At 32.4% G+C, this 12,274-nt stretch overlaps 3 protein-coding genes across 4 annotated transcripts; all 3 read left to right on the forward strand.

Moving 5' to 3' along the window:
* The first annotated feature begins 190 nt into the window (after nucleotides 1-190).
* On the forward strand, nucleotides 191-1,433 carry LOC135131356 (fibrinogen C domain-containing protein 1-like). Its single transcript, XM_064059031.1, has 4 exons — nucleotides 191-320; nucleotides 376-790; nucleotides 838-1,071; nucleotides 1,123-1,433. The coding sequence occupies exons 1-4, from the start codon at nucleotides 261-263 to the stop codon at nucleotides 1,287-1,289; spliced, it is 876 nt and encodes a 291-aa protein (XP_063915101.1). The 5' UTR covers nucleotides 191-260; the 3' UTR covers nucleotides 1,290-1,433.
* Nucleotides 1,434-8,039: 6,606 nt separating this feature from the next.
* On the forward strand, nucleotides 8,040-10,621 carry LOC135131442 (fibrinogen C domain-containing protein 1-like). Of its 2 annotated transcripts, XM_064059201.1 has the most exons (8): nucleotides 8,040-8,175; nucleotides 8,225-8,249; nucleotides 8,352-8,720; nucleotides 8,763-8,996; nucleotides 9,046-9,514; nucleotides 9,559-9,979; nucleotides 10,028-10,261; nucleotides 10,313-10,621. In XM_064059201.1, exons 1-5 carry the CDS (start codon nucleotides 8,095-8,097, stop codon nucleotides 9,243-9,245), a joined length of 909 nt encoding a protein of 302 aa, XP_063915271.1. In that variant the 5' UTR covers nucleotides 8,040-8,094; the 3' UTR covers nucleotides 9,246-9,514; nucleotides 9,559-9,979; nucleotides 10,028-10,261; nucleotides 10,313-10,621. The 2 variants fall into 2 exon arrangements, with proteins under 2 accessions (XP_063915271.1, XP_063915270.1); XM_064059200.1 differs by having other exon boundaries at nucleotides 8,041-8,175; nucleotides 8,225-8,720.
* LOC135131469 (fibrinogen C domain-containing protein 1-like) lies at nucleotides 9,964-10,479 on the forward strand. Its single transcript, XM_064059242.1, has 3 exons — nucleotides 9,964-9,979; nucleotides 10,028-10,261; nucleotides 10,313-10,479. Exons 1-3 carry the CDS (start codon nucleotides 9,964-9,966, stop codon nucleotides 10,477-10,479), a joined length of 417 nt encoding a protein of 138 aa, XP_063915312.1.
* Nucleotides 10,622-12,274: the final 1,653 nt, after the last annotated feature.

Here is a 12,274-nt window from a genome sequence, read left to right on the forward strand (position 1 = left end):
AGAAACAAATTTCAAAATATCAAATTTATCACTATATCGTATTTAGAACTGCATTCTTAGAATTTTTCATTTTCGTAATGATTTGAACATTGTCTTTAACTTTGAATCAAAAAAATATGTTTTGGTAAATATTCGTTTAAATGTTATTCCTACGAATTATAAATTTTTATAATAACTTTTAATTTAAAGTTGTTTATGCAGCGCTAATCTTAGGTCAATACTTTCACGATTAACAGTGTTAAAAGAGCAGTCGTTACGAAATGTGTGGTGCAGTGTTTTTTCTAATAACTTTAGTTTGTGCCACTGCCACACTTGAACCCGTGAGTAACACTAAAACTAAAACTTTGATCAGTAGTACCTAAATATTTCTTTCAGTTTGAAGTAGTTTCTACCACAAATGACCCAACTTCCTTCAACACCAACACTTCGTTGCACCCTCTGGAACTAAAAATCACACTTCTACAAGACAAACCACACCGATCGGACAGAAATGCCTTACCAGAAATTTCTTTGCTTCCGTTACACCTTAGTAACCACCCTAAAGACTGCCAAATATACCATGAAAGAGGTGCCCGAATAAATGGTCTCTATCGCATTCAACCTGATCCCTCCACCGACTCTTTTCTGGTACTATGTGACATGAAAACAAGAGGCGGAGGATGGACGTACTTGATGAACAGGTACGACGGTTCAGAAAATTTTGACTTGCCTTGGAACGACTACAAAGACGGTTTTGGTAACCTGAATGGAGAGTTTTGGTTGGGGTTAGACAAGATGCACGCTCTAACAGGTAAAATTTGACTCATAACCACACACAATTATTTTTTTCTGTACCAGAAAGTACCCAAGTCAGCGAACTTTTAATCGAATTGATCGACTGGGAGAACGGGAAGGTGTATGCATATTATGGTACTTTTAGAGTCGGGAGTGAAGATAAAGGTTATGGGTTGAAAATCGGTGACTATAGTGGCAATGCTGGAGATTGTTTGGCGGCACATGACGAACGGAAGTTTAGTACGAAGGATAAGGATCAGGATGCCCATGATACCGTACATTGTGCTAACCATTACAGTTAGTTGAAGATGTTTTACATACAGTGTGGTTATAAATACGTTGTTTCAGATGGGGGGTGGTGGTATGCGGCTTGCTTCAGGAGTAAACTCACCGGCAAATACATCAAAGGTAACACCAGCACTAATCAAGGTATACATTGGGACCTGTTTCATCCAAATACGTATAGTCTTAAGCAAGTGAGAATGATGTTGAGGCCAGGAGAACTGTGGACCTAGAATTGTGGCTCCTGTGAAATTCTTATTATTTACTCTAGGTTTGCAAGGTTGATTCTGTTATCGTCTTACCCCAATTTTGATCACCAGTTGTCAATAAATTGTCATTTATTTGTAACAACCAATAAAACAACATCTAAAATTGTATTAATATATCAATGAAACGGTCAAGTTTTGATGACCTTTTAATTCATTTAACCACCAATAGTGGATCATTATTCAAAAAAATAATTAAGACAGATAAGCAAATCAGCACTGTCCCATTGATAACCTCAAAAATTCAAAAACTGAGAAAAAAATCGAAGAAAAGAAATCGAAAAACCGAAAAATTCAAGAATCGAAATCGAAGTATAGAACTCTCGAAATTTGAAAAATCTAAAGTTTAACGAAAAATTGAAATTCCAAAAAGTAAAAAAGGGGTGGAAACCCAAAAACGGTAAACTGAAAAATTTAAAAATTGGAAAATCGACGAATTGGAATCGATTGGCTTGAAAATTTGAAAAATTGAATAAACTAAAAATTGGAAAATCGAAAGAAACAACAAAAATTAAGGAAATGAAAAAACAAAAAATTGTGATATAAAATCGAGAAAATGAAAAAAAAATCAGGAAAATGCAAAATAAAAATCGGGGAGTTGAAAAATTGAGGGGACGGAAAATTGAAAAAGGGCACAATTAAAAATCGAGAATGTGAAAAATGGAAAAATGAGAAATTGTAATATCGAAAAATTGGAAAATTTGGAAGTCGACAAATTGTAAAATTGAAAAATCAAAAATAAAAAAACGAAAAAGTGTATAATGAAAACTTTAAAAATGTACAAAGTGAAAATCAAACTTGAAAATTTTAAGAAAAATTGCTAAAAAGCTGAAAATTTGAAAAATTTAATAAAGGAAAAATTGTAAAATCGAAAGAAACAACAAAAAATAAAGGAAATCAAAAAAAGAAAAATTGTGATATAAAAACAAAAATTGGAAAATGGAAAAATGAAAAATTGAGAAACTGAAAAATCGAAAAATGAAAATCTGTAATATTGAAAAATTGCCAAATTGAAAAACTGAAGGAACGAAAAATTGAAAATTTTGAAAGTCGAGAAATTGTAAAATTGAAAAATAAAAAATAAAAAACGAAAAATTACAAAATGGAAACTTGAAAAATCTTAAGAATCGAAAAAGTAAAAAAAAAAAAGAAATATGTATATATTATGCAATATAAATAGTTAAAATTAAAGAAATTGGAACATCGGAAGACTGGAAATCCAAAAACTGCAAAGTGAAAAATGTTAAAATTGAAAAATTGACGAACTGAAAATTCAAAGCCTGAAAATTGGAAAAATTGCACAAATGAAAAATTGTGAAATTGAAAAAAGAGACACAGAAAATCAAGGAAATGAAGAAATGGACAATTGTGATATAAATCGGGAAAATAAAAATTAAAAATTCGCCACACTGAAAAATAAAAATCGGGAACATGAATAATTGTGGAAACGAAAAATTGAGAAATTGAAAATTCGAAAAATTGAAGAGACGAAAAATTGAAAAACGAAAGAAGCAACAAAAAATAATGGAATTGAAAAAATTAAAATTTGTTACATAAAATGAAAAATAAACATTGAGAAATTGAAAAATTGAGGAAACCAAAAATTGAAAATGACAAAAATTAAAAACTGAGAATGTGAAAAATCGAAAAATGAGAAACTTAACACCGACAAATTGTAAAATTAAAAAATTGTAAATTGAAAAATTGAAAAATTTAGAAGTCAAGAATTGTAAGACTGAAAAATCAAAAATAAAAAAACGAAAAAGTTTATGATGAAAACTTGAAAAATGTCAAACGTGAAAATCAAATATGAAAATTTGAAAAATCGAAAGATTAAAAATTAAAAAACTTAAAATTCGAAAAACTGAAAAATAAAAAAAAAAGAAATATGTATTGTAAAATCAAAATATTGAAAATTAAAGAAACTGAAAAATTGGAAGATTGGAAATCCAAAAACTGCAAATTGAAATATTTTAAACCTGGAAAATCATGGAATCGAGAAATGAAAACCTGAAAATTTGAAAAATTGAATAAATAAAGAATTGTAAATCGAAAGAAACGACAAAAAAATAAAGGAAATTAAGAAATTAAAATTTTTCAATTCTTCGATTTGCAATTTTTTAATTTTACAATTTTTCGATATTACAGTTTCTTATTTTTCGATTTTTCACATTCTCAGTTTTTAATTTTTGTCATTTTCCATTTTTCGTTTCCTCAATTTTTCAAGTTCTCGATTTTTATTTTTAATTTTCCCTATTTTTTTAAATTTTCATTTCCTCGATTTTGTCACCAATTTTTTTTCAGTTCCTTAATTTTTTGTTGTCTCTTTCGATTTTTCGAATTTTCAGTTTCTCAATTTTTCGTTTCCACAATTTTTCATGTTCCCGATTTTTATTTTTCAGTGTGGCGAATTTTTAATTTTAATTTTCTCGATTTATATCACAATCGTCCGTTCTTTCATTTCCTTTATTTTCTGAGTTTTTTTCGATTTCACAATTTTTCATTTGTTCAATTTTTCAAATTTTCAGGCTTTGAATTTTCACTTCGTACATTTTTCAATTTTTAAATTTTTCACTTTGCAGTTTTTGGATTTCCAATCTTCCGATTTTCCAATTTCTTTAATTTTAAATATTTCTATTTAATAATATGTACATATTTCTTTTTTTTTTTATTTTTCACTTTTTCGATTCTTAAGATTTTTCAAGTTTCCATTTTGTAATTTTTCGTTTTTAATTTTTGATTTTTCAATTTTACAATTTCTCGACCCAAAATTTTCAATTTTTCGTTCCTTCAATTGTTCAGTTAACATCAGTTTTTCAACTTGGCAATTTTTCAATATTACAGATTTTCATTTTTCGATTTTTCAGTTTCTCAATTTTTCATTTTTCCCTTTTGCAATTTTTTGTTTCCGATTTTTATTTTTCAATTTCCCGATTTTTTTATTTTCACTTTCTCGATTTTATATCACAATTTTTTGCTTTTTCATATCCTTAATTTTTGTTGTTTCTTTCGATTTTTTAATTTTTCGTTTATTCAATTTTTCAAATTTGCAGGGCAATCGATTCCAATTCGTCGATTTTCCAATTTAAGATTTTTCAGTTTGCAGTTTTTGGGTTTCCACCCCTTTTTTACTATTTGGGTTTTCAATGTTTTGTTAAACTTTAGATTTTTCAAATTTTCGACAGTTTTATACTTCGATTTCTGAATCTTTTTTCAACTTTTTGATTATTAATTTTCGATGTTTCGATTTTTCAGTTATCCGATTTTTCAATTTTTTTAAATTCTGGAGTTCCGATTTGTCGATTTTTCAATTTTTCGATTTTTAAGTTTTAGATTTTCGAATTTTTCTTTTTTGATTCTTTGATGTTTGGATTTCTCCATTTTTCAATTTTGCGATATTTCAATTGTTTTAAATTTTAGATTTTTCGATTTCTGTCTTGAAGTGTGACTTTTAACCGATGATATGGATAAAATTTAACGTTACCTATAACTTGTGTTGCAATATTGAAGTTTCAACCTTTCGCTTCTCATAGCTGGATGTTTAAACATCTACTTCCTTTTTTGCCCTTTTTCTTATATTTGCGTAGTTTTCTATTGACGACAAGAAACTGAAAACTTGTTTAAATTGGTAAATTCACCATTTTAAATATGTTTTCACTCTTTTGATGTGGAGAGTATGTATATTAAGAACAAGAAAAAAGTCAAATCATAAGCCCCGCCCACCCACCCTGTCTCAATTGTGATGATTTTTCAATATTCGTTGTCAGCAAAGAAGCGGAGCTTAATTGCAAAATCCTTATTTTTTCACGACAACTTACCATTTGAAACACGTTCTTGAGTACGCGTGTTGTTCAAAGGAAAGTTTTAAGTAAAAGACGAAAACCTAAATTAAGCTCCGCCCTTCGGCACACGACGAATAAGAAAAATGGTTCACAATTAGGATGAGGGTGGATGGGCGGGGTTTGTATTTTAATTTTGTTTTTCTTATATGTGCGTAGTTTTCTATTCACCACAAGAAACTGAATACTTGTTGGTAAATTTACCATTTCAAATATGTTTTCACTCTTTTGATGTGAAGAGTATGTATATTAAGAAGAAGAAAAAAGTCAAATCATAAGACCCGCCCACCCACCCTGTCTCAATTGTGATGATTTTTCTTTATTCGTTGTGAGCAAACAGGCGGAGCTTAACTGCAAAATCCTTATTTTTCTACGAGAACTTACCATTTGAAACACGTTCTTGAGTAAGCATTATGTTTAAAGAAAAGTTTTAAGTAAAAAACCAAAACCTAAATTAAGCTCCGCCCTTCGGCTCACGACGAATAAGAAAAATTTATCACAATTAGGATGAGGGTGGGTGGGCGGGGTTTATATTTTAATTTTTTTTCTTATGTGTGCGTAGTTTTCTATTGACCACAAGAAACTGAAAACTTGTTTAAAATGGTAAATTTGTAGAGAAGTGTAGCGGATAAAATTTACAATTTCAAACATGTTTTCACTCTTTTATTATGAAGAGTATATATATATTAAGAAGAAGAAAAAAGTCAAATTATAAGCCCCGCCCGCCCACCCTGTCTCAGTTGTGACGATTTTTCTTTATTCATTGTCAGCAAGGAGGCGGAGCTTAATTGTAAAATTCTTATTTTTCTACGACAACTTACTATTTGAAACACACCGCCTTTCGGCTAACGACGAATAAGAAAATTCATCACAATTGAGAGGAGGGTGGGTGGGCGGGATTTGTGTTTTAATTTTGTTTTTCTTATATGTGCATAGTTTTCTATTGACGACAAGAAACTGAAAGCTTGTTTAGAATGGTAAATTTTTAGAGGAGTGTGGAAGATAACATTTACCATTTCAAATATGTTTTCAGTCTTTGTCGGTGAAGGGTGTGTACATTAAGAAAAAAAAAAGTAAAAAAAAAGTAAGCCCCGCCCACCCACCCTGTCTCAGTAGGGACAATTTTTTCAATTCTTTGTCAGCAAGGAGGCGGAGCTTAACTGCCAAATCCTTATTTTTCTACGAAAACTTACCATTTGAAACACGTTCTTGAGTAAGCGTGTTGTTCAAAGGAAAGTTTTAAGTAAAAACGAAAACCTAAGTTAAGCTCCGCCCTTCGGCTCACGACGAATAAGAAAAATGTATCACAATTAGGATGAGGGTGGGTGGGCGGGGTTTGTATTTTAATTTTGTTTTTCTTATATGTGCATAGTTTTCTATTGACGACAAGAAACTGAAAGCTTGTTTAGAATGGTAAATTTTTAGAGGAGTGTGGGAGATAACATTTACCATTTCAAATATGTTTTCAGTCTTTGTCGGTGAAGGGTGTGTACATTAAGAAAAAAAAAAGTAAAAAAAAAGTAAGCCCCGCCCACCCACCCTGTCTCAGTAGGGACAATTTTTTCAATTCTTTGTCAGCAAGGAGGCGGAGCTTAATTGCTGAAACCTTATTTTTCTACCAGAACTTTCATTTCAAACATGTTCTTAACTAAGCGTTTTGTTCAAAGAAAAGTTTTAATTAAAAAACGAAAACCTAAATTAAGCTCCGCCCCTCGGCTCACGACGAATAAGAAAATTGATCACAATTGAGACGAGGGTGGGTGGGCGGGTTTATATTTTTATTTTGTTTTCTTATATGTGCGTAGTTTTCTATTCACGACAAGAAACTGAAAATTTGTTTAAATTGATCAATTTGTAGAGAAGTGTAGGGGATAAAATTTACAATTTCAAACATGTTTTCACTCTTTTATTATGAAGAGTATATATATTAAGAAGAAGAAAAAAGTCAAATTATAAGCCCCGCCCACCCACCCTGTCTTAGTTGTGACGATTTTTCTTGATTGGTTTTCAGCAAGGATTCGGAGCTTAATTGCCAAATTCTTTATTTTTCTACAAGATCTTACCATTTGAAATACGTTCTTAAGTAAATGTTTTGTTCAAAGAAAAGTTTTAAGCAAAAAACGTAAACCTAAATTAAGCTCCGCCCCTCGGCTCACGACGAATAAGAAAATTCATCACAATTGAGACGAGGGTGGGTGGGTGGGGTTTATATTTTAATTTTGTTTTTCTTATATGTGCGTAGTTTTCTATTCACGACAAGAAATTGAAAATTTGTTTGAATTGGTCAATCTGTAGAGAAGTGAGGGAAATAAAATTTACCATCTTAAATATATTTTCAGTCTTTTATCCTGAAAAGTATGCACATTAAGAAGAAAAAAAAGTTAAATTATAATTTCTTTCAGTTTGTAGTGGTTTCTACCACAAATGAGCCATCTTCGGACTGAAATGGAACCTCTGTTTCATCCAAATACGTACAGTCTCAAGCAAATGAAGAGAACTGTGGACGTAGAATTATGGCTCCTGTGAAATTCTTATTATTTACTCTAAGTTTGCAAGGTTGATTCTGTTATCGTTTTACCCCAATTGTTAGCCGATTTTTGATCACCAATTTTAAATAAATTGTCATTATTTATTTGTACAACCTGTAGAGTAAGCGAAAAATGCCTTCACCACTAGACTACGAAGATTGCTACTACGTATTATTGTGTCGCCACAGACCAATAAAACAACATCTAAAATTAAAATAAAAATCAATAAAACAGGTCAGTTTTGATGATCTTTTAGTACATTTAACCACCAATAGCGCATCATTAATAAAAAAAAATGAAGACAGATAAGCAAACCAGGACTTTCCCGTCGATAACCTCTACACTTCGCACCATTTATAAATTTAAGCAACAAACACCAACAACTCGCTGCACTACAAGGTTAAAATGGCCAAAAATTTAAAAATAATTGTAACAATTTTCTTGCAAATTTTCGTAGCAAAAACTTTCAGTGCATCCACTAGCGAAGTAAGTACTGACCCCATTCTTAACAATAAAACCCAAGAAAATATTTTAGTTTGTTGCTGTTTCCACAACGAAACCTGAAGTTCCCACCCTTTCTGACTTCCTCGCCAAAATAGAGACAAGAATCGAATACACACAAACCCTCAAAGAAAACACCCAGCGGCTGCAAGCACTCGAACGTCAAAACACCCAACTACAAACCACCCTCGACTCAGTAAATTTGCACCTGAATTCGATTCAAACCTTGCTGGAAAAATTAGCCAATGCGAAAACTCCCACCCAGACGAAATCTTTCCCAACTAGTTGCAAAGACATAAAAGACAGCGGCAACAAAGTCTCTGGAATGTACCTAATCCAACCTAAATACTCCTCGGAATCGTTCATGGTCTTGTGCGACATGGACACCAGCGGGGGTGGATGGGCCTATTTTTTGAGCAGGTTTGACGGTTCCCAGAACTTTTACTTAAACTGGACTGACTACAAAAATGGTTTTGGGAGTTTGTCGGGGGAGTTTTGGCTAGGTTTGGAGGCTTTGCATCAGTTGACAGGTAAAAGGTCTCCACTCTAGTGTGATTAATCTGTCTGGGTAGGTTTTGACGCCAACGAGTTGCTGGTAGAACTGGAGGATTTTGAGGGAGGAAAGGTCCATGCTGCGTACAACGCCTTCGCGGTTGGTAGTGAAGACGAAGGCTATCCAATGAAGGTCCTGGGTTCTTATAGTGGTACCGCTGGGGATTCGTTGCGGTACCAAGCTGGGATGAAATTCACCACTCTGGATAGGGATCAAGATTTGCGGCCGGGGAATAATTGTGCAGCCCAAGAGAGTTCGTATGGGTGTTGGAAAATGGTAGTGGTTTGATTGGTGTGTTTTAGAGGGAAGTTGGTGGTACAATTCGTGTACCATGTGTAACCCAACAGCTAGGTACTTGAGAGGAAATGTGACGGAAGCGGATAGGTGGCAGATTGTGTACTGGGACGGTTTTAGAGGGAGTGCTTACAGTTTGAAGAAGGTCGGGATGATGGTTAGACCCAGAGGGCGTTACAGTTCCAACGTATTGCCAGTGAAGAAATGAATTTGTATATTCTTACAACAATTATTGACAAAATAGCAATTACTATCAAATATATAATAATAATTTTTTTTTCCGACCAAGTTTATCACACTGTCGAAACGAACTATGACTTCTCTTATCGTTCAAAAACAGTTTGCATAAAACGCACGCATTTAAAAACAACCTCATTATGCATAAGTGTCGCCACTATGAATTCCAAAGTAAATTTCTGCATGATCATCATTTCGTCAACACTTTGTATAACCTCAGTACGAAGTGACGACTTGACGGTAAGCAAAACAACATCAATCACTCAAAAATCTCTTTCGTCTAGTTTTCAGTCGTCTCAACCAGCAAACCTCCGTTTCCTCCATACCTCCAAAATGACGAAATTATATTCGAAGACCAGTTCGAAATTCGAAAATCCCTCACCGAAACGAAACACCGTCTAGAAAGATTCGAGTTGAAAATGACCCAAATCCAAAGATACCTAGAGAAGGTTTTGAAGCTCCATAATGTCAAAATAGACGAAAACCTCACCTCCGAACCAACCGAATAAATGGTCTCTATCGCATTCAACCTGACCCCTCCACCGACTCTTTTCTGGTACTATGTGACATGAAAACAAGAGGCGGAGGATGGACGTACTTGATGAACAGGTACGACGGTTCAGCCTTGGAACGACTACAAAGACGGTTTTGGTAACCTGAATGGAGAGTTTTGGTTGGGGTTAGACAAGATGCACGCTCTAACAGGTAAAATTTGACTCATAACGACACGCAATTATTTTTTTTTTGTACCAGAAAGTACCCAAGTCAGCGAACTTTTAATCGAATTGATCGACTGGGAAAACGGGAAGGTGTATGCATATTATGGCACTTTTAGAGTCGGGAGTGAAGATAAAGGTTATGGGTTGAAAATTGGTGATTATAGTGGCAATGCTGGAGATTGTCTGGCGGCACATGACGGACGGAAGTTTAGTACGAAGGATAAAGATCAGGATGCCCATGATACCGTACATTGTGCTAACCATTACAGTTAGTTGAAGACGTTTTACATACAGTGTGGTTATAAATACGTTGTTTCAGATGGGGGGTGGTGGTATGCGGCTTGCTTCAGGAGTAAACTCACCGGCAAATACATCAGAGGTAACACCAGCACTAATCAAGGTATACATTGGGACCTGTTTCACCCAAACACGTACAGTCTGAAGCAAGTGAGGATGATGTTGAGGCCAGGAGAACTGTGGACCTAGAATTATGGCTCCTGTGAAATTCTTATTATTTGCTCTAGGTTTGCAAGGTTGATTCTGTTATCGTCTTACCCCAATTTTGATCACCAGTTGTCAATAAATTGTCATTTATTTGTAACAACCAATAAAACAACATCTAAAATTGTATTAATATATCAATGAAACGGTCAAGTTTTGATGACCTTTTAATTCATTTAACCACCAATAGTGGATCAATATTCAAAAAAATAATTAAGACAGATAAGCAAATCAGCACTGTCCCATTGATAACCTCAAAAATTCAAAAACTGAGACAATCAAAACATCTCGATAAATCCAGATTTTTTTAATTTTAGATTTTTCAGTTTCTCGATTTTTCGAGTTTTCAGTTCTTCGGTACTTCTATTTTTCAGTTTTCAGGATTTTTATATACATATTTGATATTTCGATTGTTCGATATTTTTGCAGTTTTTAATTCAAAAAACTTTGAAACTTTCCTTTTTTAAATTTTCGATATTTCCAATTTTCGATTCCCCAATTTTTCAAATTTTCAATTCTGGAAACTTTTCAATTTCTGATTTTTTTAATTTTTCGGTGTTTTAATTCTCCTTTCACTTCCTCGGTCTTTCGATTTTTCCACTTTCCTGATTTCAATTATTCAGTTTTTCGATTTTTTTGTTTAAAATCTATGATTTTTCGACCAATCGACTTTACAGTTTTCGATTTCTCGATTTCTCGATCTTTTGTTGCTCAGATTTCTTGATGTTACAGTTTTTGAATTTTTCGATGTTGCAACTTTTCGATTTCTTGGTTTTTAAATATTCGATTTTTAGATTTCGGTTTTTCAATTTTTCGATGTCTTAGTTTTGGAATTTGTTAATTGTTCGATCTTTGGCGTTAAGTTTTCCAGTTTTCTCACTTTTTCGACTTTTAGCTGTTTCGATTTTTTGATTTCTCGATTTCTAGATTTCTCGAGTTCTCAGTTTTTCAATTTCTGAGTTCTTCGATGTTTCTGTTTCTCAAATCCTCAATTTTTTCAGTTTTTCGATTTATCAATTTTTCATTTTTTTTAATTTTCGATTTTGGACCTGGATTTTTGACTTTTCCATTTCTCAATTTCTCAATATTTCTCAAAGTTGTTCTGACAATTTTTTCCAATTTTTGGTAATTTAAGTTGAGAAATTTTTCAATTCCTCAATTTTGCAGGTTTTCGATTTTTCAAGTAGTCGATTTTTCTATTTTTGGGTTTAAATTTTGGAATTTCCATTTGTCGATTTCTCTGTTTTTCAAATTTTCGATTTTTAAAATTTTAGATTTTTGCAGTTTTTCGACTTGTTGATGCTTCCACTTCGAGATTTGTCAGCATTTTAATTCTTCAAATTTTGGACATTTTAATCTTTCAGTTTTTTAAATTTTTGATATTTTTATTTTTCAAACTTTAGACTTTTTTAATTTGTGTTCTTTAAGTTTTTGTTTTTTTTTTAATTTCTCGACTTTCCGATTTCTCGATCTTTCGATGTTACAATTTCGGAATTTTTCAATTGTGGAATTTCCAATTTTTCGATTCTTAAATATTCCGATTTCTCAATTTCAAGGTTTTTCGATCTATCGACTATTCGATTTTCAATTTTTTTAAATTTTATATTTTTCAATTTCTCGATTTATCGAGTTTTCAGTTCTTCGGTATTTCTATTTTTCAATATTCAGGATTTTTATATAATCATATTTGATATTTCGATCGTTCGATATTTTAAATTTTACCTTTTTCGGTTTTTGCATTTTCCAATTCAAACAATTTTTGAAACTTTCCTTTTTTAAA

The sequence above is a fragment of the Zophobas morio genome, unplaced genomic scaffold (assembly GCF_036711695.1).
Source record: "Zophobas morio isolate AGI-343-1 ecotype UQ-CSIRO unplaced genomic scaffold, CSIRO_AGI_Zmor_V1 ptg000020l, whole genome shotgun sequence".
In the NCBI taxonomy this organism is placed as follows: Eukaryota; Metazoa; Arthropoda; class Insecta; order Coleoptera; family Tenebrionidae; genus Zophobas; species Zophobas morio.

Bases quoted from the DNA above. Each gene is read 5' to 3' on its own strand.
- LOC135131356 (XM_064059031.1), top strand. From the start codon at position 261: ATGTGTGGTGCAGTGTTTTTTCTAATAACTTTAGTTTGTGCCACTGCC. The intron at 791-837 runs GTAAAATTTGAC...TTTCTGTACCAG, and splicing joins CAAGATGCACGCTCTAACAG to AAAGTACCCAAGTCAGCGAA. The intron at 1,072-1,122 runs GTTAGTTGAAGA...ACGTTGTTTCAG, and splicing joins ACATTGTGCTAACCATTACA to ATGGGGGGTGGTGGTATGCG.
- LOC135131442 (XM_064059200.1), top strand. From the start codon at position 8,095: ATGGCCAAAAATTTAAAAATAATTGTAACAATTTTCTTGCAAATTTTC. The intron at 8,176-8,224 runs GTAAGTACTGAC...AAAATATTTTAG, and splicing joins TCAGTGCATCCACTAGCGAA to TTTGTTGCTGTTTCCACAAC. The intron at 8,721-8,762 runs GTAAAAGGTCTC...CTGTCTGGGTAG, and splicing joins GGCTTTGCATCAGTTGACAG to GTTTTGACGCCAACGAGTTG.
- LOC135131469 (XM_064059242.1), top strand. The intron at 10,262-10,312 runs GTTAGTTGAAGA...ACGTTGTTTCAG, and splicing joins ACATTGTGCTAACCATTACA to ATGGGGGGTGGTGGTATGCG.